This window comes from Callospermophilus lateralis, chromosome 18, assembly GCF_048772815.1.
Source record: "Callospermophilus lateralis isolate mCalLat2 chromosome 18, mCalLat2.hap1, whole genome shotgun sequence".
Taxonomy (NCBI): Eukaryota; Metazoa; Chordata; class Mammalia; order Rodentia; family Sciuridae; genus Callospermophilus; species Callospermophilus lateralis.
Genome location: NC_135322.1, coordinates 9,367,032 through 9,391,611, shown reverse-complemented (window position 1 = coordinate 9,391,611; position 24,580 = coordinate 9,367,032). Strand labels below are relative to the sequence as shown.

Genomic DNA, 24,580 nt, shown 5'->3' with positions numbered 1-24,580 from the left:
TCTGAAGCCATACAGATGGATCAAAGCTTTGGCCAAAAAATATCCCTAAAACTGAAAATATGTTCCCCTGCTCTATGTCCTCCTCATTCTGAGAAGTCAGTCGAATCTTCCAGGCCTGCCCAGGTGTCTCTGGGTATCAACACCAAGAACAAAGAGCATCACACGATCTCATCCACCCACCACAACAGTTAGTATGACCTCCAGGTTATTCACAGAGGCAACATAGCCTGCTTCTTACCCATGTACACCGCCCTTCCACAAAGTATTTGCAGATGACTTTGCCTTTCTTGTCAGACTGCTGGTGGGGCTTGTCATGGTCACCTCTGCGGTAGCTTCCCCCACCACCATCCTGTGAAGAATGCGGAATGAGTGAAGGGGGTAAAAAGAGCAGCTCTGGGCAGATGGGAAGAGCACGCAAAGGGAAGGGTGTTCACAAGAGCACAGACAAGCACTTCTGACCCACCCTGAAGGGAGTGCAGAGTTTGAACCCATGTGTGAAGTACTGGTGCACACAGGAGAAAGCTCTGGCATTCAGAGCTGCAGGCAGCTGGGATCTTGAGTTCTGTACAGCTGTGTGGGAACATGTCACCTCCTAGAGGAGGAGGCATGGGCCAGGCTCTAAGACCCTGGTGGACTAGCTGAATAGGTCGCCAACGTCACAGACTCACTGAGATGCTGCACATCCCTACCCCTTTCTGTGTTTTATTTAGAGACAAGGTCTTGCTAAGTTGCTTAGAGGGCAACTGCTAAATTGCTGAGGCTGGTTTTGAACTCGGCCTCACAAACTGCTGGGATCTGTGCCAGTACCACTTTCCCAGCTGAAGACATGGTTTTAAATACAAGGGGTCTGCCAGCACTGAGTCCCCAGGACAGACATCATCAGTCCCAGGGGTGAGAGCCAATGGGAGTAGGAGGGCAGGATCAGCCTCAAGGAATGACTCATTAAAGGGGGTTTAAAAAAAAAAAAAAAAAAAAAGGCTGAGCGTGGTGATGCATGCCTATAATCCCAGCACCTCCAGAGGCTAGAACAGGAGGATCACAAATTCAAAGCCAGACTCACCTCAACAATTTAGTGAGTCTCTATATCAAAATAAAAAAATAAATAAATGGGGCTGGGGATGTGGTTTGATGGTAAAATATCTCTGAGTTCAATTACCCCTATCAAAGGGAGCGGGGAAATCCCAGAAGGGGCTCTGGCCAAAACCATCAGCTCAGAACAAGGATCAACTCACGCCCATGTCATCGTCATAGAAGTCCTCGTCATCGTTCATTCCGCTCTTATTCATCCCTCCACGACTTCCACCTCGACCACGACCCCGGCCCATGCCTTTCCCTCGGCCTCGGGAACCCCGGCCCCGGCCTCGACTCAACCCTGCAGAATGAGAGTGGGTTAGCCTGCTCCCCTTCCCAGGGCCTGAGTCCAGCAGCTGCTACCAGCCCCCAGCAGCACAGGGCACCTGAGGCCCCTGCCCACCTCGGCCTCGGCCGTCCTTGGACCTGCGGTACTGGTTCAGCTCCTTGGAGTACTCATCATAGTCATCATCACCCATTGGCTCCTCACTTTCTCCATACTGGAATTCCAGAAAGACAGAAATGGCAAGAGAGTGTCACAGAGGAACAAGGAACATTCCCTACACACCCTGCCTCCTAGGCACTGGAGTGTGGCTGCCTCAACAATGAGTGGTCCTGGTCCTTCCTGTGCAGCCCTCATCGGGGAGACTCCTGCCTCCCAGCCACTGGGCAGAACCAGTAAGGCATACTATGGACAGCTATCTGGCTATAAAAGAAGTGGCGGCTCATTGTGTCCTGGCTCAGAAAGGCCACAGAATGGTGACCTTGCAAGGCAGTAACAGAACACTGCATGTCTTCTGTAGGGGCAAGGAGCCTAAACACATATTCCTGGGCCTGGGGATGTAGCTCAATGATATAGCATTTGCCTAGGTGTGTGAGACCCTGGGTTCAAGCCCCAGGAAAGAAAGAAAAACAAAGAAAGAGGGAAGAATAAATGAAACTTGTCTCCAAGGACAAGGTTGCTTCATAACTAACCATTAGATACTTTTGCCATTTCAATCCATATGAAGGTTTTATCTAATGCAAAATGAACATTTTAAAGGACATTAACCAGCTACTCAAGGCCTTCCTTTCCTTCAGAATGTTCCTGTGTCCTTCCACCTTAGTCTTACTGGTGGCCAGAGAGCCCACCAGCCACACTCTTGTCACTCCAGGGTTACAGAAAACCTTACTTCCATCTCCTCCTCGTAGAAGTCCTCTTCGTCCTCGGGGTGGTCTCCCACAGAGCCTCTGCCCCGGCCTCGGCTGCCCCTGCCCATGCCTCGGCCTCGGGATCCTCCACGGCTTCCTCGGCCCCTGTAGCCTCTGCCCCGGCCTCGGCTGCCTGCACAGGGATTGGAATAGAGAGCCTGATATCAGAGCAGATCCCATCAGCAAGAAAGAAGATAACTCATCTCCTGCTGCTCAATCACTGCATCTTCCTGCTTCTTCAGGAATCCTTCCAGATTCCCTGGGAAGATTAAAAGTCCCCTAGTTCCTCAGCACTCCTGACATACAGCTACTACAGCACTGACAACCCTGCTTCATGGGTACCAGCCACTTAGCTGTTCAACACAGCAGCCACCAGCCACACGTGTCCAACAAGCACCTGGAACAGGCTAATCCAAGCTAAGAGAGGCACAGAGCACAAACCAAACACTGGTTTCCAAAGACTTAGTGGGGAGAAAAAGAGATAGAGTGTATAATATCCCACGTGTCTGCTTTGAGTTCATACTGAAATACACTCTGAATACACAGGTTGATCAAACTGGTTGTTAACCTGTTTCCTGTCACTTTGTCAACGTGGACACTAGAATATGAGAACTGATGAGTGGCTCACATTCCAATGCCACTGGACAGCACCGGCGGAGGGTTTCCCCAAATCACAGAGCCTGCCCCAGGGAAACAAATGAAAGCCACTCTAACAAAAAGCTGGGCCTCAGGCAGGGTCACAAGGCTAAGAACCTCTGAGCTGTAAGATTCTGGAAGCCCCTTGGGCTGGTTGCCCTTCTGGCAGGAGACAGTTCTAAGAGATTAGGCTGGGCTGCTTTCTCAGTGCTCAGCCCTCCCCTATCTTCCTGGCCACAGGTTCAAGGTTCAGAGGTGGTGGCAGCTGCACAGACTGCAGCTGCACTGTCAGGTAATGGGAGCAGGGAGGGCTGGGGATGGGCAGTGCCACTGAGGGTTTCAGCAGCCTGTTGTTATTACCATAGTCCAGGTGACACAGACATTAAGCTGTCCCTTCTCACTTTCCTCAGAGCTGACCAGAAAGTGAATTTAAAAAGAAAACACCCTCAGCCACGCTGGCCTCCTCCCCGCCTCCTCCCTGCCACTGCCTAGCTGGGGATCCTCTTCCCACACTCCTCTGTGGCTAACCTTGGCTCCTGTGTCCTGCGTAGTTCCCAGAACTTCTTTATCTATTTCTCTCACCCCTAAACAGCTGCCTGCGTCTCCTCCTGGACATGAGGAGCTCCATGAGCAGGGCCTGTGGTCAGCCTGGCTCTGCGTGGCCTCTGCCCAGCAACCACTTAGCCCTAGAGAAGAATCTGCTGGAAGGGCTCACCTCGGCCCCGGCTGCTGCCCTCCTTGGCACGCCGGTACTGGTTCAGCTCTTTGGTGAAGTCGTCGTAGTCCTCCTTGCCCATGTCCTCCTCCTCATCCCCCTCATACTCCCCATACTGCTCATTCTCATAGTCTTCATACATGCCGTAGCCTTTGCTGTCCATCTTGGAGTAGGCCTTTTTGGGCAGGGGCGTGTTGTGCGATGGGGGGTATTGCTGGTGGGACTGGGCCCAGGAGAGAATCAGGAAGAGAGGGTTAGTCAGCCTTCATGAACTGGGGTTCCCAAGGATTCCTGAACTGACTTATCTGAGAGTCTCTACTGTCCCTGGGTAGAGACCACTGCTGGGCCTCAACCACTCTGGAGACCAATCTAGCAGGGGGCCCACATATTTCTATCTTTCAGAAAGAGTTAACGCTTGAAAGAAAACTGAGATTCAGACCCCATGATCCCTGAAAAGCCAAGGGCAAGAGGCAGTATTTTCCAAGAATGCAGAGCAAGAACATTTGGGGAGGGGCCTTTAGGTAGGAAGAGTGCTCCTCGGTCAAAATTTTTTTAGGGCCCATGGCACACAGCCTACAATCCCAGCAATTCAGGAGGACCTCAAGTTTGAGGCCTACCTGTGTAACTCAGTGAGAACTGAAGCAACCTAGTGAGACCCACTCTCAAAACAAAAGTCAAAAGGGCTGGGGGTCTAGCTCAGTGTTAAAAGTGCCCCTAGGTTCAATACCTAGTACAAAAAAAAAAATTTGTTTTTTCCTGTATGGCCTGGGAATTCAATTTAATGATCTGCCTTTTTTAGTCAAACTAGACAGCTGTTTCAATTGATGTTTTACAAAGGTGTCCTAGTGCCAAAAAGTGCTGGATGAAGAACAAACAAACAAACATACAAATGGAAGCATCCAAGAAATCCTTAAAAAAAAAAAAAAAAAAAGTCCTTCAATAGTTATACAAAGAAAGTGTGGTTTACCCAGACAATGGTGCATCATTTAGCAATGAAAAGAAATGAGCTACAGAGCAATGAGAAGTAACACAGGAACCGCAAGTGCATAGTGCTAAGGCCAGGCACAGGGTGCACACGCAGAGTTCCAGCTGCTTGGGAGGTTGAGGCAAGAGGATGGTTGGAGGCCAGCCTGGGTAATACAGGCAGACCCCATTTCAAAAACAACAACAAAAACCCAAACATATTGCTAAGGGAAAGAAGGTAGTCCAAAAATGCTACAGATGATTCCAGCTATGACATTCTGAAAGAGCCAAAACTGTAGAGACAGTAAAAAGATCAGTGGTCTGCAGCAAAGTTTTTTGGGCAGTGAAACTATTGTGAAACTGTAACAAAATCCAAATTGCTACAGGACCCTAACAGATGGACCCTGATGGATACAAATGTATCCATGCAGGCTCATGAATTACAACAACTTATCACACCAATGCAATATGTTAATAACAGGAAACTGAAGAGAAAGACAAGCAAAGGGAACCCTGCACTGCCTGCTCAGTTTTCTGTAAACCTGAAACTATTCTACAAAATAAAGTCTATTGATTTAAAATATCTACAATAGTCATAGTAAAACTCAAAATACAAATATATAGACATGCTCAGAAATTCTTGAGCATATCTCAAAAGGCCTCAAAACTCTCATTCACAATTCAAGCCCACGCCCTCCATTCCTGGCCTCTCTCAGATCTGAATCTTCTCAGCTATGCCATTGGCCAATCTTCCACTATGATGGATGACGCTGAGTCATAGGATGATACTGTCTCTCCAGCTTTAAAAAGTGCTACTAACTTTTCAACATTTCTTATCAGAACCTGAAAATTCACATAGATTTCTTTCTTACGGGTTTTTCTGGTGGAAAAAATGTACACACTCTGAACAAATAACACAAATTTGTTCTTAAGCTCAGAGATGTAATGGGGTATTTAACTTCCCACTACGCAAACCTTGAGATAATTTACTCTCCTGGCCATTTCATTCTCTTGCCAATTTCCCACAAAAGATCACTTATGAATGTCAGAAAGCAGTCAGCTGTGACCTGAGGCAGTGAAACACACTGAATCCTGCTGAAGCCCTGGGAGTCATGTGCCGAGAAGGCTCATGAGCGAGCCTTATGGAAATCAACCACTGCCTGGGTTCAAATCCTAGCTCCTCCACTGACAACTTGGTAGCCTTCCTAAAATTTTCTAAAGACTCAGTTTCCTCATCTATAACATAGGATGAAACAATACCTAACATCATAGAATTAAAATCCATATAAATGTGGGTAACTGTAGACTACTGGAGCTGTGAGCCCCAGGATAACCCCTGGGAGGCTGGAGGCTACCCCTCTTCCTCTCTTAGAAAAGACAGTGCTGGGGACTCTATCTTGGCTGGGAGGAGTATAGGCAGAACTGCTAGAATTTAAAGGCGGACTAGGGGTGCAGCTCAGAGGTAGCTCAGCAGGGCCCTGAGCAGTGCCACTCACAGGTGCATATGGGGGGCTGTATTCCCGGTACTTGCGGTGCCCCTTCTCGCTGGGGCTGAAATCCGAGTCATCTGAGAAGTCAGAGAAATCATCACTGGAAGAAGCATGGCGCTGCAAGGACAAGGGAAGTGGAGTTAGCAATGTGCTACAGGCTGCCACTGGCACAGCCAGCCCCAGGACAGGGAAGACTGGAATGTGCCAGAGGGCCCTGTGCTCCAACCAAAAGACCTCACCTGGGGCACTCAGTGGCAATGAAGCATACACTCATTAAAAGAAAAGTCTTTACCCACTTCAGGGCAGGAAAAAAACATCATTATTGAGAGTGCCCTCAGGCAGGCCAATGCAGGAGCAGGAGCCTTCCTGGACCTACTTTGTGCTTGGATTTCCTCCTCTTCTTCGACCTTCGCTTCTCCTTCTCCCTCTCTTTCTTCCGTTTCCGCTTCAGTCTCCGGTGAGACTTCTCCTCATCTGAGTCACTATGGTGCTTTTCCCCCTTTTCTTTCCGACTCCTCTCAGGCCCTCCGGGGGTATCTTGGGTCTCCTCAGCCCCATCATCTTCCAGTTCACCTTCCTCCAACTCACCATCTTCCCTACAAACCAACCCCAAAGTCAGTATGAACCCGTGGGTGGGACAGAACCCAAGGACTCTGGGCTGGAGGAGGCCCAAAAGCCATGGGGCAAGAGCTGCAAGCCCCAGACAGACCCTTCCTCTCTAGAAGGGCTGTGCTTAGGATTCTAACTTGGCTGGGAGGGGTGCACATAGAGAACTCCTAGAATTTAAAGGCCCCACAACTAGCAGACTAGGGGCGTAGCTCAGAGACCTTGTGGGTGCTCCATTCCCAGCAGAGAGAGTCACAAAGAGAAAGCTATGCCACTAACAGGGACAAACCCACACCGGGATTTTCCACAGGTTGAGGTTTTAAACAAGAAAAGTGGCAGGTTCTGTGGTCATGTGAATTCAAAGTCTCACCCTGGGTACTGTCAGAGGGTTCCCAGAAGCCCTGCCGTGCAGCACCCACTCAGCTCTGCTCTGGAGCATTTACAAAATTCCCCTGATCACAGAAGTTCCAGATCACAGGAAACTCCGACTGTATCCTCCCACAGCAAAATGACCTGCTAGCCCAGGGCCTTGGCCCCTGGAGCCGCCCAGCCAGCTGAGCATCTGCTCTACCTCTGAACAAGGGTGAGAGGGCCATGAAATTCTCAACCAAGACTATCCCTCAGCTTTCTGGTTGCCCACAAACAGGCCTCAGAACACCAATGCACCCTACAGAAGGCCCACAATCACCACTGAAGAGGCTCTGGCCTCCACTACTGGTCTGGGGTTGGGGGTCACAGATGGACAGGGACACCACAGAGGGGAAATGTCTCAGCCCCTAATGAGGTCCTCACTTGGTAGGTAACCCTGCCTTTTCCCTCCTGACATGCCTGGCCTCCACGTTTCCCTTCTGGACCCCTCCTACAGTGTTCCTGGCTTTGTCAATCCCCCCATGGCCCACTACTTTAAAAAGTAAAAGTGGTCTCCAAACATGAAGACACCACCGGCAGGACACTGGATGTATGGGTGGGGTGAGGGAGGGAGAAATAGGGTTAAGGAGGGAGCAGGAAGAAAAGCAGTCCAATGTTCAAGCCAAACCCACAGACAGTTCTCACAACTACAGAAGTTGGTAAAGGAAAAAAAAAAAAAAAAGTAAAATTTTTAAAGCTCCCCAAATTCCTCATGAATGACCACCGCAAGGTCCACTGTGAGCATGAAAATCTCTTCCATCTCAATTGATTAGGGCACAAATAGAGACGAAGGTGAGGTCAAGAGTAACGGAATGGGGGCTGGGATTATAGCTCAGTGACAGAGCGAGCTTGCCTCACAGCATGAGGCCCTAGGTTAGATATTCAGCACCACATACTAAATAAATAAAAATAAAGATTCATTTACAATTAAAAAAAAAGAAGAGTAATGGAATGGGCCAAGGATCCAAAGCAATAACCCAAGGGGAATGGACCTCGGTAGGGAGGCTGTAGCTTAGGAAGAACAGCCAGTCAGGAGCCCCAAAGGCTCTAAGGTGAGCTCTGGAAAAGCAACAAACTGCCACTTCCTGAGGACTCTCCACAGCCCTTTCACCAGCACTGCTCCCTTGGCCCACCTCAGGGATGCTCCCAAACACCAAGGAGGCCCTCAAGAGGGGCTTCTGTGTTAATCTCATGCCATTTTAAAGTGGACAGGTCTCGTTTCAATGCCAAGTGGCCCAGCCCTGCACATACCCAGAGGCAGAGGTCAAGGGTCACTTCTGAAACAGATTATAGGACACAAAGCTCTTCTATTTCAAAGTAAACAACAAAGAGAAGTGACCATGTGCAGCTCATGTTGTTCCCTCCTAAACCACCATGTTGTCCCCAGCTGCCCCTACAGGAAGATGCTGATCAAAGGTGGGATCAGGGTGGGGCAGAGGACAGCATTCCTGACAAGTGAGGCACCTTCCCATAATACTAGCCAGGGTGGCCCCGCCCACGTTGAAAGCACCACCTGAGGATGAGCACATGCCAGAGCACAGCGTGTGTCTGCATGTGCAAGACCCTGGGTTCCATCCCCAGCACCACACACACCCCACTTGACTGGGGAAACTGGTTGGGTCCTAAGCGAGAAACTCAGTGACACAGCAAACTTCCTGCTCTGCGATCACTGCGAGATGGCGCCTGGAGCAGAGCAACTGACTGGCGTGTCCCTGATGGGAATACTGTGGGCGGGCCAGAGCCACACCTTGGAGAAATAGGGGACAGACTGCATAGGCTGCAAGTCCATGCAAAAATGTTGAAGAGAGGACGGCCCTCCTCAATGTAGTGTGGAAAGGGACAGCCTGAGAGGGACGTCCACAAAGCAGTCTCCATGATACAGGCGGAAGATCCTACCTAGGGTTCGCTGAGGCCTGCACTCTAGGCCCACATGCCAGGGCGCAGGGGCCAGCTGCTCGACATCTAGCACACAGGAATAGGAGGGTGAGGGACGTGATAAAAGACCATCTGTGGAACTCGAAAGCCCTAACCACTATCCAGAATGATTCTAGAAGAAAGCCTGTCCATTACGAAGGCCTCATCAAGACTGGGAGGACAGCACACAGCTCCAGCCTACGGAGCATTCAGCCAAGGAGAGAGTCCTTGCCCCACCTAAACTAACAGTCATGGGCACATCCAGGCTTGGCACGAATCAACCACATTCTGCACAAAGCAGGCAGGGAGAACCTGGAACTTTTTTTTCTAGAATTGAGAAAAGCTGAAAAAGAAACAGGAATTAAAGAAAAAAAAAATCACTGCTGATTTATAAAGGGGCATTGGGATGGTGACATTGGATGGGTTGCTGGGCATTCCCAGTGCCATCTAGTCTTGTCATGCCTTCGGCCCCCAGAGTCCCAGGATAACCTCTGCAGGTAGTGACATAGGAGACACCCTCCCTGCATGAATATTAGGTCTGGTTATTTCCTTCAGACTCCGTTCAACAGAAACAAAACAAAAAAAAAAAAAAAAAAGAAAGAAAAGAAATCAAGCCCACTGGGAGAGCTGGGGAAATCCTAAGGGCCATCCACACCACTGCACAAAGGCAGCCTTCACAAAACAGCAACCAGGTTTAAGCAGTGCCACTTAACAGGCTGCCAGCAAAATCCATGTCAGAGTGGGATTAAATACCAAGGGAGCACGCTTAATAGACTGTGACATAATCCCCCAAGAAAAGTGGGGGAAGCCCCACTGCGCTAATCATTTCAATCTAGACCTGCCAAACCCTCTTGAGACAAGTACGCGGGAGAAAGCCTGCAGTGGCGGCCTGCACAGAGACCGCTTCATTCCCACAGCCCAGACTGGCAATGCCCCTACACGGCCACAGCTGGCTCTACTACCAGAGTCATCAGGGACAAGAAATTAGTTGCACTGGGAAACTCTTGGAACTGGCCCCCAGGAAGAAATAAAAAGAGGCCAAGAGGTAGCTCTGCCTCCAACTTCCTGGACAAAGCTTCCATGGCATCCAAGTTTCCATTTTGAGAGCTGGCTGCTCCTCCTCTTGGGTCAAAAAATAGATCTAGATGCCTGGCCTGGCCAATACCAACTGAGCCAACTCCACAGGGCCCGGAAGCATGCAGGGTTCATCACATACCACGGACTTGGCAAAAACAGTACTTGGAAATGAGATCTCATTTCCACAGCAAGCTGGTGGAAGGGACAACATGCTTCTTCCTACAGACCCAAGAAGCTCCACCAGCTTGGCCTCTACCCTAACATGTGCTCCTGCTATGTGACCCAACCCTTGGTTTTCTAGTCTGAAGAATGGGATAACAGCAGTACCTACCTCAAGGGCTGTGAAGGCTAAATGAGATAATATGGATAAAGCCCTGGTCATGGGGCAGACAAACAAGTTAAATATTACTTACTTACTGGTTTTAAGAACCAGTCAGAACCAGGCGAGATGGTGTACACCTATAATCCCAGCGGCCCAGGAGGCTGAGGATCTCAAGTTCAAAGTCAGCCTCAGCAACTTAGCAAGGCCCCAAGCAACTTAGAGAGACCCTGTCTCAAAATAAAAAATAAAAGGGGCTGGAGATATGGCCAGTGGTTAAGCATTTCTGGGTTCAATCCTCAGCATCAAAAAAAAAAAAAAAAAAAAAAAAAAAGCAACCCAGTTACAATCAGCATGCCTCATGTGGACAACCCTACAATGGCTGGAATGCTGCCCAGGAAGCACACATCACCTTCCTGAGGAGACACTGCTACCTGCTAGCCAACAAGCTCCCACTCACTTGGCCCAACTGTGCCCAACCATTCTCTCACAACCAATCCTGCTGGTCAAACTGAAAAAAATCAACATCTCCCCTTCCTTAGCTCTAATCTATGTAGTACTGGAAGGCAACCCAGTGACTACCCAAGAAGAAAAGACACGGGAGAGCTGGGACCCAGGAAGAAGGGACAAAGGCCCCTGTGAGAAGAAAGCTTGCAACATGGCAACTCTCTAGACAACAGGGTTGGAAGAAGCTGGGAGGGGCCAGGGGCCTGCGGCTCTACCTGGTTTACGAGGGAGAAAAGAGGCAAACACAGAAAGATGGAAGCTCATGGGAACAGTGGCTGTTACCTGAAGATCATGAGGCGGCTAGGTTAATGTGAAGGTCAGGGTTATGACCATTAACTGCCCAGATTCTCAACAAATTGCCTGGGTAGGCTCTGAATGACCCATTAACTAGGGACAAAAATCACAAAAATTACAAGAAGGCTCCACCTCTTCAAATGTTTAACGACCAGTCTAAGTGCAGGAGCCGAGGATCGCAACCTGACCCTGCAGACGCCCGCTCACTAGAGCGAAGGCACAGGCCTTTCCATGAGAAGACTGGCTCAGGGGCTGCGCCCACGACCTTCCCTGATTTAGGAAGTGGTAGAGCAGCCCCGCGGGGAAACTGAGGGCGTTTCAGAACCAAGAAATTCTTGAAATAAACCTCTGGGTCTTGCACGTGTTTTTCAGTGTCCTTACTACCTAGTTCATCAATCAGAAACCAAGAGCAAATGGGCGCTTTCCCTTCCCCTCTTCAGAATTCTTAAGTGTAGTCATAACCTGCTCTGTGATGTCACAACATTTCCATGGAAACCTGCCCATAATATGGCACCAGCCGAGTGGCAGGCACAATGCCACCTGGGAAAAAGAGAAGGCAGCCACCCCTCCATACCCCTCCCTTCAGCGTGAGCAAGACTGCAGCCTGACACAGGCATCCAATGCAAATCACCTCAAGCATTTTGAACCTGATTGAGTATTTGAGATATAACTGCTTATTATTAATTTTGTTAGGAGTGAAGTTGGATTTCTGGCCTATATTAAAAAAAAAAAAAAAAAAAAAACTTAGGCAGGTGCAATGGAGCACATCTGTAATCCTGATCACACAAAGGCGGAGGCAGGAGGACCGAAAATTTGAGACCAGTCTTGGCAACTTAGGGAGGCCCTGGCCAACTTGCCTTACAATTTAAAGGGGCGGGAGTGGTGGTGATGATGGTAGAATACCCCTGGGGTTCAATCCCCAGTACCAAAGAAAAGAAAAACAGGACTGGGGATGTGGCTCAAGCGGTAGCGCGCTCGCCTGGCATGCAGCACCACATACAAAAGATGTTGTGTCTGCCGAAAACTAAAAAATAAATATTAAAAATTCTATCTCTTAAAAAAAAAAAAACAGATTTATACTGAAGAATTTATGGGTGAAATGTTACTTTAAAACAGGCAGATATATAAAAAAGAAAAAAAAAAAAACAGGCAGATATGGGGGGACAAGATAATGGAATAAGGGCTGGGGATGTGGCTCAAGTGGTAGCGCGCTCGCCTGGCATGCGTGCGGCCCGGGTTCGATCCTCAGCACCACATACAGACAAAGATGTTTTGTCCACCAAATACTAAAAAATAAATATTAAAATTCTCTCTCTCTCTCCCAATCTCTCACTCTCTCTCTCTCTCTTTCTTTAAAAAAAAAAAAAAAAAAAAGAAAGAATGGAATAAGCCAAAATTGGCAAAATACAGATAATTATTGAAACTGGGTGGTGAGTATATGGTGGCTTATTATACCATTTTTTCTTTTTCTTGTGTGGTAAAAATTTTCATGATAAAAAGTTAAAACAAAGCTAGGTGCAGTGGCTCATGCCTGTAATCCCAATGGCTCATGCCTGTAATCCCAATGGCTCAGGAGGCTGAGGCAGGAGGACTGCAAGTTCAAAGCCAGCCTCAGCAATTTAATAAGACCCTAAGTAACTCACCCTGTCTCTAAATAAAATATTTAAAAAGGGCTGGGGATGTGCTCAGTGGTTAAGCACCCCTGGGTACAAGCCCTGGTACCAAAAAAGTTAAAGCTCAGAGTAGGCCAGGTACAGTGGCATACACCTGTAATCCCAGTGACTTGAGGAGCTGAGGTAAGAGAATCTCAAGTTTGAAGCCAGCCTCAGCAATTCAGTGAGACCCTCAGCAACTTAGTGAGACCCTGAAAGGGTTGGGGATACAGCTCAGTGGTATAGCACCCCTGTGTTTAGTCCCTGGTACCAGAAAATACATAATAAAAAAATAAAGCTTAGGGGCTGGGGTTGTGGTTCAGTGGCAGAGCACTTGCCTAGCATTTATGAGGCAGGGTTTCAATCCTCAGGACCACATAAAAATAGATAAGTTATTTTAAATAAAGGCATTGTGTCTACCTACAACTAAAATAATATATTTTTAAGCTTAGAGTGGGACCACCTCAGCAATGTGAGAAGACTGTGAGGGAAAGACAATGTTAATTTCCCAGCAAAGAACCAAAGTGTAGGGTGTGGGATCTCCATGTCACTCACCAAGACCACACCCCATCTGCCCAGCTTTCCTGAACTCCCAAGCCTGCCTGAGTAACTGAGGGGAGCTGTGAAGTCCCAAAGCAGCAGGTAGAAGTCAATGCTAATATTCTACAGCACCATGCTTGTATTCCTCCGACTGCAAAAATCAGCAAACCCACGAGGCAGTACTTCATCCCATTTAAAGGACCAGCAAAAAAGACTCAGGTGGAAAAAAATCTGCCCATAGGATCACAGCAGGAAGCAGCAGGATTAGAACAAGGATTTGACCCCAGTGCTGTCTTTTTTCAATCCTGTACCAGGGATTGAACTCAGGGTCACTAAACAACTGAGCCTTATTCCCTAGCCCTATTTTTTGTATTTTATTTAGAGACAGAGTTTCACTAAGTTGCTTGGTGCCTTGCTTTGGCTGAGGTTGGCCCCCAAGTCACTGGGATTACAGGCGTGCAACACCATCACCGGTAACAATGCCCAGCTCTAAACAGAAATTATCTGTAAAAGAATCATTTATTTTAAAAAGGCCAACTGACAAAACTCACTCTAAAATTTATAACAGAAAATAAGACATATGAACAGAAAACAGACTAAATCCATATTCCAAGAAAGGCAGAATGAGGCACTAAGACATTATGGAACAAGTTTTTTGTTTTTTTTTTTTCTGGAGGGGGACCAAGGATTGAATTCAGGGGCACTCAACCACTAAGCCACATCCCCAGTCCATTTTTTGTATTTTATTAGAGACAGGGTCTCACTGAGTTGTTTACGCCTCACTTTTTGCTGAGGCTAGATTTGAACTTGCAATCCTCCTGTCTTAGCCTCCTGAGCTACTGGGATTACAGGTGTGCACTACTGTGCCCAAAGGAGCAAGTTTCTTTTTTTCCCTCCCTGGTACTGGGGATTGAGCCCAGGGTTGCTCTACCACTGAGCTACAACCCCAGTCCTTTTTTTTTTTTTTTTTCCTTCCTAATCTTGTAAAACAGAGTCTCACTAAGTTGCTTAGGGCCTTGCTAAATTGCTGAGGCTGGCCTGGAATCTGAAATCCTCCTATCTCAGCCTCCTCAGTTGCTGGGATTATAGGAGTAGCAACCAGGAGTATGCTACCATGCTTGGGGTGCAAGTTTCTTTCTTTTTTTTCTCTTTTAATATTTTTATTAGTTGTTGATGGACCTTTATTTTACTTCTTTATATGTGGTGCTGAGAATGGAACCCAGTGCCTCACAATGCTAGGCAAGTGCTCTACCACTGAGTCAGAACCCCAGCCCTTCTTAATCACTCTGCATCCCAAGGCAACAACGGAGCCTCCAGGATGGGGTCTGGGGAGAATCCCATGAGCCCACATAAATAAAGCAATGGGTATAACCCTAGCTTTTGTTAAATGTTTAGAAATACAAATACATGAGGCCAATACAGTCCCTCCAATATTGAACGAAGGGAATGTGGCATTCAAAAATCTGAGAACACTTGAATAGTTCAGGAGCTAAGAGGACAGGAAGATCTAAACAATCTTAGCGAAAAAACAAATAGCACTCATCCCAAGACAGAAAGCAATGCAAATCCAAGGGAGGGAGGTTCCGAAGTCCTATAATGGGAAATGGAACACCTCACCCTCAAATGTACAGCAGCCACACTGAGGTCAACCAAGCACACAATCCTGGCAAGCGAACAGTCCATGTAGAACTCAAACAGTCCAACCAAGAAACCCAGCCTGCTAGAGCAGCCTTGTCTGCCAAAACACAGTTGCCATTTCCTTCCCCAACTAGCCGTTCTTCACTGGCCCAACCTCTGAAAATGCTCTTGTTCACCAGTGTGACTCTCAGATCCAAGTTCCTCCTGGTAGATGAACTTCCAGAATTTGCTTCTTAGTAGTAAAGGAAAGTTTTCTAACCACCTTTCACACCAACCCAGTTTTAGATGGCTTAAAGTGGCACAGGCGCTGGATCACATGCAAGCAGCACACTTTTTATACTCTGGAGAGTAAAGTCAAATTATTTAACTTGGGGACGAAGGCTTGACCTTGTTTATAACTTTTTAGGGGAATTCATCTGGTTCCATTCGACATACATTCAACCAAGACAAAGTTTTGCTATCTTCCTCTAAAAAGAGTTCTTGGCCAAGGAATCATGAAATTTCTTATTTAGACACCACTTCTCATGAGGGCTGGGGCGGTAGCTGAGCAGTAGAGCACTCACCTAGCACATGCGAGGCTCTGGGTTCGATCCTCAGCACCACATTAAAAAAATAAAATAAAACAAAGGTATTGGGTCCAACTACAACTAAAAACTAAATATTACAAAAAAAGAATTTCTCATTAAGAGCTGCAAAATACAATTATTAACTACCAGTCACCTGTGGGTTCCTTGTGGGCAACATCTCAGTACCTGGGTTTCCAAGGACTCAGCCGGGGCGGGGGTACCTAGCCTGGGCTGGCACTCACAGTAGTCCAGGCGCATGAGGCCTCCGTGGCGGCCATTCACACCCTTTTTGTCAATTTCTTTAACACAAAGGAAAAAATTTCCCAGGAACCTCCTTCAGCAACCTAACCACTTAAAACTCTGATGGAGTCATTATGTCTTTAGTCACAAACTCATTCTCCCTGTGTTTCAAGGGCTTCCAAATTGGCCCGAGCATGATGGTGTGTGGCGCTCCCAAGAACACAGCCCTCCTGTGTTGCATATTGGCTTCGGTTACTGTGACTGCTCCTGTCCCGTGCTGCAGCAGGGCCTGCCTGGAATCCCAAGGAAACCTAAGCCCTGGTGTCTGTTAGGAAAATGAGGAGTGCAATAATCCAAGCCACCTGCAATGGTCATTTAGCCAAGTGACACTAATGTCTGGGCCCAGCTCCCTTGGGTCAGGCCATAACAGGGATGTGTTAGCAGTGATCTCCATCCACTCTGGGCCTCAAGAAGTCTCCAGTTACTTCTAATGAATGAAAATCCCTTTCATTTAGGAGTTCAAAGCCAGGGCTTGTGCCTCTACATTCACCAGAATGAGCAGGAGACAGGGATGATAGAGCTGCTGCAGACTGGGGCACAGGAGAGTGTAGCACACCCCCATCCTCTGGGGCCCACTCTAAATGGAATACCTGTATTCATCCCTTCCATTCCCTCCCACCAAAGAATAATGATGCCAGCTGCTGTGTAGAACACCAGCCACCATGCCCACCACACAAGGGCAGGGGCCTGAAAACTTTCAAGGACTGACAAGTAAACGGTTAGCGTTGCAAGCTATAGGGTGGTCTTTGTCCCAACTACTCAGCTCTGCCATCTGCCACTGAAGACACAAATGAGTATAGTTGTGTGACCACAAACTTCACCTACAAAAACGGCTGTGGGTAAGACCTACCGGTATCCTAAATGCAGTGGCTTCAAACTTTCTGACCCTGACTCAAGTCTCCTCCTCTACATTCCTCTCAAGTTTCAGAAAACTACTAACTACATTCTGCTTTTTCCATCCTCTTCAGTTGCTTTGTTTTTCAAATACAGAGACGAATCAATAAATGGACTTCATATCCCAATGATGACTTACCCTGCAGGTCTAGGACAGCAAAGTGAGTACAGAGGTGGAGTCAGGGTACAGGCAGCCAGATTCCAGTGGTGCCTCTAGCATACGAACTCCGTGAACCCAGAACAAGGGACATTAACTTTTCAATTAATGCTGAGGTTAAATGAGCTAATACAAGAAGCAGTCAGCAGGACTCTAGAGGACAGCCTTTGACCTTCCCATCAACAAAGCACAGGTGGAAGTGCTACTGTTGCCCCTTTGGGAAGACAAAGGAAATTGACTTAGGAGCTTAATAATGTAGGAGTCAAAGCCCATTTGCCAGCTGCCCATCACTCTCCACCAGCAGAGGGTCAACCCCATGTGGAAGGGGCCCTGCTGCATCAAGCTTGATGGTTGAGGAGGAAACGCTATCCAATCTGGCACGACTGGAACAAGGAAGCCAGGTACTTAGCTAACTGTTAAGCCAAGGGGTCTCCTGAGGAATCTGGCTGTGAGCTGGCCACTGAGCCTAACCTTATTAATTTTCAAGACACCTACTTTGCAGTTGGGGATTAGCAGGCTGCAGGAGCTGCAGCAGCAGGAGCTACAGTACCCTTCATGAATGCCAGAAACTGCAGAAAGTATGACAGAGAAGAAAGAAACTGGAGGCCTGGCAAAGGGAGGAACAATCTTAGCCCAGCTCTCCATGAAATTCTCAGGAAAGGGATCCTTGGCACACTCCAAAACATTTAAGAAAAGCACAGGACAAGCTGGATGCTAAAAGAACAAAACCTTAGCTGATTTGGCCAAATTCCACAGGGATTGCAGGATCCTGGATTTAGGACAGACCCTGCTCTCAGAGACTCTGTAAGGGTAAAGGCTTGGCCTAAGGCGATAGGACTAGTTACCAGTGGTGCCAGGTTCTAGGTCCCTGGCTTACCAGATCTCGGAGGCCTACCAGGGTACAACACTGACTCAGATTCCAGTCGCAAAACATGAACACTAATGATACGGTGAGCACTGGCTCAAGACACACCTAAGAAGAAATGCCTTAAAATGGCTTCCACTTTCTTTCAACCCCAATCAGCAACTTGCAATTAAATAAGTGACAGGAACCCTGCAAGGTGAAAGATAAACTGACTTTCTTCAGAAACACAGATGTTAGTCTTACTTCTGTTTACACACCAGACTGTAAAAGTTCTATTTAGAATTTCTCCCTAGGAGGGAGTCACTGAATGTGGGTATTGTGTGGGTGTCTAGCAGTATCCATTTGACCACAATGACCCTGAGAAGTGAGCATTATGCTCAGGGCCCATGGCACACTGCCGGGGAGGGACCAGGCCTGAATGGTTTTATCTGACTCCAAAGCCCACATTCTTCCTTCACATCCTGTCACCACCTCCAATGTTCAAAAAGATGTCACCACTTGCTTGAAAACAGGGCGCTGAGTCACCAATTCACCCAGATGCAACATGGCAAAAAATTACAAGACAGACCCTCTATTTAGAGCCTTTTCGGCCAGAGAAATAAATCACACTCCTAATAAATATCCTGTTTCTGCTTAAAAAAAAAAAAAAAAAAAAAATTCTAGCACCAATAAGCCAGGTCTTCATTTTTGCCAATTGATTAAGAATCACCCCCATGTGGCTGCTTTGTGGCTCAGTGGTAGAGTGTTCGCCTAGCATGTGCGAGGCCCTGGGTTTGATCTTCAGCACCACATAAAAAAATTAATTAATTAAAGATATTAAAAAAAAAAAATCACCCCAGATGGTGATGTACCAGTAACCTATTTTAAAACTGCCCACCTCATCCCACATCACTACTAAAAACAAAATAAGCTCTGCACAATGTCATCAAGACTTCATCTACATTACTACCAAAAGCAAAAAGACTCCATAGCAAAGACTAGGCCAAGAAATTTGGAAAGCCAAATTCACAAAGTCTGATTCCCCTGGAACAATCTCATTGGGGTGGGGGTGGGGGGCGGCACATTATCTTTATTTTATTTATTTTTATGTGGTGCTGAGGATGGAACCCAGTGCCCCACACTGCGAGGCAAGTGTTCTGCCACCGAGCTATAACCCCAGACCCAACAATCTCATTTTTATCTTAACTCATCCCAGTGAACTTTATGTGCCACTCAAACTGGCAGTTTTTCTATTCTATTAGGTTTTAATTATGAAACTGGCCTCAAACCATTCATTCAGACAGAATTCACTCCACCAATGAGCAGACTGCTGCTACAGGTCCTTAGGTTGGCTTAATAAATACTAATTGCCAGAAAGCTCTGGAACCTTCCCTTTTTCTCCTATTGTATCAACAGCTATGCTGCCAAGCTACAGGTTAAATGCCTTGCTCAACCAGACTATTTCAATTCTCTCTTGCTGTCACTCAAACTCCCAAAAGCAGGTCAGAACCAGTTGCTATGGCACTAGAAGATAGCATCCAAAGGGACCAAAATTAGGTTGTCTGAATAAGGTTTGACTTAAAGCTATCCAGAGACTTGGAAACAGTATCATTAAGCAATTTTAGCCATAGAAGTATTATTGTAACTGGATCTGGCCTACATGGAGATATGTTTCTAAGGACTCAATAGCCAAAAAATATAACAAAAGTGAACAACTTCAAGCAACCCTGAGACAGCCATTCTTTCCCATCAGGGTAGGTAAGAGATCTTAGATCCTAAGGAGCAGAGGTAGAGGCATTATCAAGTGAAGAATTGTAAAGAGGGCCAACATGAAATTGTTATATGTTCAACTGCAAGAAAATAAACAGACTCAAGAGTCAAATGTTCACCTCTGACATGTGACACACTCCAGGAAAGCCACAGGTGCAAAACAACTTTCCTTTGGGATCAGCCTTTCTGACTAAGGCAAAACCACAATAGTGGCTTTCTAAAATAACTAGCTCTATGTAAAGAAAATTCTGGCTTGTCAAGAATCAAAAATTTAAACCTTCAGAGCAAATCGAAACCCTCCAGGAAGAGAGGACAGACTGGGAATTGGAAAGCCCTTCTGGGGAATCCTTTTCTTTGGAAAAGCAAACTGGAAAGGAATAAAAAAGGGGTTTGAGGTACAGAATCTCCATATTTTCATGATCACAAATTAGTTTGTTTCCACTGGGATTTTGATTTGCTTTCAAATTAAATCTCTCACCCAGAGAAAACAAAAGAATTCAAAGTTACAAATGTTTAAGAATTGCTGTTAAATCAGGGATTCTGAGTGGCACCCTTCTTTTTCTTTTGCAACATCCATTAATTTCATCATTTTCACTAATACTGGTACATCAGTTTGGGGGAGTTAAAAAAAAAAAAAAAAAAAAGGTAGTACTGTGACATTTCAAAAACAAGGATTACCAAAATGCAGTTTGACTTAATAACTGGGGCTTCTTGGACTGGATGAATGAGATTCCTTTGAGGGGGGAAAAAAACAAAACAATAAATCATTGTGATATGTCTGAGAGCTTTTCTAAATGTTTTTCAAATTCAGCTAATGAGTGCTAAAACTTTCACTTACAAATGAAATTCTTATTTCCTTATAAAAGTAAATCTAAGTAAGCATTCTTCCATAATTTAGTAATTCTAAAACTTGGGTCCTCAGTTAATACCAGTTTCTTTTCTTAGCCCCTACAGGAGGAACTTTACAAAGCATGGGAAACGTCGAGCAATTTCCTTTTGGCTGACACAGTGCACTGGATAGTGTGTTCGATTCGTGCTTCAGACGTTTTTTCAGGACACTGTACATTTTAGAGTCTTCTTCCTCCCATAACTGACTTTATACACCTAAGACCACCACTGCATGGGGGTTAAGTTGGCAACATATTACCAGGAAGAACAAAACAAGTGGCCTGCAAAATGCAGTTTACGTGTTTTCTCAACCAAACATGAGTGAACACTGCTTCTCCTAAGAATGGAAAAAAGGAAACTGAGTCTCTTGGAGGGGATTAGGTGATAGGCTGTGTGTTAGAAAGATTTCTCTAGCAAAATGTCAGGGACCAAAAGTGGGCCAAGATGGAACTTCAACGTGTTTTGTCTTTTAACAGAAAAACTTATGCTTGTAAAACACATCAGAAGTACAGTGTTTGGTCCTGCAAGTCATTTTTGTTGTTTTTTTCCTTGTAAGTGTAGGATGGGGAACTGGGGGCTGGAGGTGTTCTCTCCAACATGACTGGGCGTGTAACACGTTTGCATCAACTTTTCACGGTCAGACATGTGCTTTCTGAACAAAGAGCAGTGGAGACAGGCAGAGACTGGGGCTTGACACAGTTTACAGATTTTGTGCTTAAACAGTACTTTACAAATGACTTGCTCAATTTAAATGTCCATCACCATAAGAGACATTGGAGTAAAACAAGGAAATTGGATCTACTTGAACCACAATCTTTTTTTTTTTTTTTTTTTTGAGGGGGGGAAGACTTTAACTTGAATTCAAATATCATAAACCAAATTCAGTAAGCTTGTCTCCTACACATGGACTTGAAGTATCCACTTTCCTCAAGGATGAAGGCTGGAGACAAAACAATGGGCTGATATGGAAAGAGAGATGCCAAGGGTCTGAAAACTTAACATAGGTTTTTGTCATGTTACAGTAATACTTTTTTTTTTTTTTTGAGAAAACTGTGTACATCAATTTTTAAAAATTAAACATTGAAAGGATGTGCAAGTCTAAAAGGGCTCAACAGGGTTAGAATCCTGATTTGAACATATAAATTCATTCTCTCAAGCATCACTTTGGTCTAAAGGTGAGGAGAAGGCAGGCAGGAAAGGGACAAAAAGAGGGAGATAATTGAATTACTCAATAAAAGAGGCTACTTACCATCCCAACCCATTGTAAGACATACACTTCTGACATAAGAGAACTCCTTAGAGGTCGAATAAAGCGTGTAAGCACCTTTGAGTAATGCACCTGCCCCTGGAGAGGGGGCCCCGGAAGCCCAACATGGGCTTAGCCAACAGACCTTTGCTAATCTGTTTATTTCCTTGAACTGGAGTCGGGCTGCGAAGGGCTGCGATTCCCAGGACGATACATTTAATTAGAACAAAACAGAAAAAAATTTTTTTTGTAAAAGCTCACCAAACTGCTGCACTTGTGTCTCTGAATGTGGGTGGCATTTCTTTTAAAAGGCAAAGTATGGTCTGTGAAGGAGAAAGGGAAAAAGGGGAGGTGGGAGTGGGGAGAAGGGGCCGTGGAGCCTGGCAAGGAAGCCCTGGCTGAGACACCGGTCTAAGAGAGGGTCTGCGCGGCTCCGAGACCGAGCTGCGTCCGGGCAGCCATCTGTCCAGCGCATTCTCTTTTCCTCCCCACCCCCACTCCCTCCAAGACTCGTTTTCCTGCCGGCTGAAACCCACCTTCCATTTTCAAACCCACTATCCAGCCACTTCTCCCCTTCCCCACCAGGAATGGGTGAGAGCGAACCCTGCACCCCAAAGCCTCCAGCTCGAGCGGGGGAAACGGGCCCCCACCTCGCCCAGAAAGGCGCGGGGCTGGCCCCATTATCATCGCTAGAAAAGGGCGTGGGGGGTCCCATTTCGCACTCAATGAAGGGCAGGGGGCATCCCCTTCCACCCCCTGCCAAAGCACTAAGAAACCTATATTTCTCTCCCGGAAGAGATGGCGCCCCGTTTTACTCCGAAAGAGAGGTGAGAAGAAACTGGGGGAACAACTTCCTCTCCCCTCCCTGGCAAAAAAACAAACTTCACCCCCCAAAATAAGACTGAGAATCCTCCCCCAGGTCACCTACCTACGAAGAGCGAGGATCACCCCCCCAAGGAGAAATATGGGGAAGTTGCTTTTCCCAAGAGGGACTTTTGTCAAAAGGCTGGATGCACCCCCTAATCTGTCTTCTGGGGAGTAGCTAAAAAACACCTCCCGCCAAAAAAAAATAATAATAATACAAGGTGCAAAACAGGCCCCGTCCAAATGACCCCCCATTAGGATGGAGACAAGACTGCACGAACCCCCACTTTCTGCCTCCTAAGAAAGCTCGGGTACCTATCCAAGTACAGCAAGGCACACCTCCCTCAGGAGAAAGGATACTGCCAGGGGCTGGGAGACCCCCAACTCCAAACACCTAAAGGGGGGCTGTTGCTCAAGAGCCCCCCAAAAAGGGACGGGAGCCCCTCCCCCATCCCCTTTCCCGAAGCCAGGCGACGGGCAGGCGGGCCGCTGGCTGCCAGCTCCCGGCGCTGGGGCAGCCAAGACCCCGGTGGGCCTCCGCAGCGCCCCCCGGCGCCCCCTCCCCAGGGCGGGCGCGGGGGGCCCGGGGGGCGCCTCCTCACCTTCCCCTCAGCATGGCGCCCAAAAAAGACAGAGCGAGAGCGAGGGAGAGCGGGCGAGCGCCGCGAGGGGGGGGAAACGCATGAGGCCGGGAGAGAAAGCAAGCGAGAAAGAGCTAGCGAGCGAGAGACACCCACCGACCCCGCCCTTCCTCCTCCTCCTCCTCCTCCTCCTCCGCGGCCCGGCCCAACATGGCGGCCGCCCCCCTTCCTCCTCCTCCTCTTCCTCCCCCCGGGGACGCTGCCCCGGCCCGGCCGGGGGCCTGACCTGTCGTCAGGGAGCGGGAGGCGGTGGTGGAGGAGGTGCGGGGTGGCCGGGCGGGCATCGGGGGAACACGGAGGAGACGAAGGCGTTGATGGCGGCGGTGGCGATGGCGGCGGCGGCGACTCTGATGGCGGCGGCGGGGGGGTCCCGGGCGCGGCCTCCATAGTTCCTTTGGGGGGGAGGGGATGTTAATGCACGAAAAAGGACTGCTTGGGCGTGGCGGGAGGGGCACACTTCAGCTCTCTGGGCTCCTGATGGGAATTAGGTATATATTTTTTCGGTTTCGGAATCACCTCTGCGCCGACCTCCGCGTAGGCCGCGCGGCCTAGGCCCGGGCGTCCGCCCGCCGCCTGCTTTCTCTGCAGCCCGCCCTGCGGTAACTCGCTCACGGGCGCGGGGCCCTCATCGGGGCGAGAGCCCCCACACACACACGCCTGCGGGCCCGGGGGCGGGAAACCCGGGAGACACGGACACTGGTGGGTGTTGGGTGTAATTAGCGCAGGCCGCGCGCAATGGAGCAAGCGAGGGGGAAGGGGAGAAGAGGAGAGCGAGCGAGGTGAGGTTAAAAAAAGGGGGGGGATTTTAGGGAGAGAGGGAACGGGCCGCGGAGACCGGCCGACTGTCTGCCTGCCCGCCCTAGGTTCCCCGGCTTCCCGGCCCCCGCCGCAGTCAGGAATTCACACAAAATGGCGATACGGCCGGGACGAGCCCAGAGACTGAGGCGGGAGGAAGGGCGAGGAGGGAGGGGGAACTGAGAGGCGGAGGCCCAGGCCGCGTCACGCGGAGTAGGGGGCAGAGACTGCTTGCCCGAAGGCCACCGGAAAGAGTCGAAGGGAAAGGGCGAGGCCGAGGGGAGGCGGAAAAAGCCGAAAGCATATGAGAAAGAAACAGGGGGTTGTGATGAGCCAGAAAAAGCCGAAAGTAGTCTCTGCTACCAAAGCACGTGAAATCGAGGCGAGACGGAAAGAGCCGAATGTGAGGATGGCGGTGGGACTTGAGAGAAAACGGGGAACCGGAAATTGCCGAACAGGATCGAGACTCGGGAAGTGCCAGGAACTGAGAGAATCCGGAAAGGGACGAAGACACTGTAAGGATAGGCGATGGGAGACGGAAATAGCCGAAAGAGACCGAGCCGGGTAATGGGGTTAAGAGAATTGACAGGAGTA

At 48.1% G+C, this 24,580-nt stretch overlaps 1 protein-coding gene across 6 annotated transcripts in view; it reads right to left on the bottom strand.

Annotated features, from left to right (window-relative positions):
• Positions 1-24,580, bottom strand: part of Zc3h4 (zinc finger CCCH-type containing 4) — a 41,332-nt gene that overhangs the window by 16,552 nt on the left and 200 nt on the right. For 2 of the 6 annotated variants that reach the window (XM_077105781.1, XM_077105786.1), the window contains exons 2-9: positions 23,418-23,583; positions 6,443-6,662; positions 6,073-6,183; positions 3,614-3,836; positions 2,244-2,395; positions 1,475-1,571; positions 1,233-1,372; positions 239-349 (exon numbers count right to left, since the gene is read on the bottom strand). In XM_077105781.1, coding sequence (XP_076961896.1) covers positions 239-349; positions 1,233-1,372; positions 1,475-1,571; positions 2,244-2,395; positions 3,614-3,836; positions 6,073-6,183; positions 6,443-6,662; positions 23,418-23,578 — 1,215 coding nt within the window. In that variant the 5' untranslated portion in view covers positions 23,579-23,583. Of the gene's footprint in view, positions 1-238; positions 350-1,232; positions 1,373-1,474; positions 1,572-2,243; positions 2,396-3,613; positions 3,837-6,072; positions 6,184-6,442; positions 6,663-21,689; positions 21,761-21,947; positions 22,111-23,152; positions 23,233-23,417; positions 23,584-23,707; positions 24,113-24,580 lie in introns of those variants that run through there. The other 4 variants (XM_077105782.1, XM_077105785.1, XM_077105783.1 and 1 more) reach the window with 4 other exon arrangements.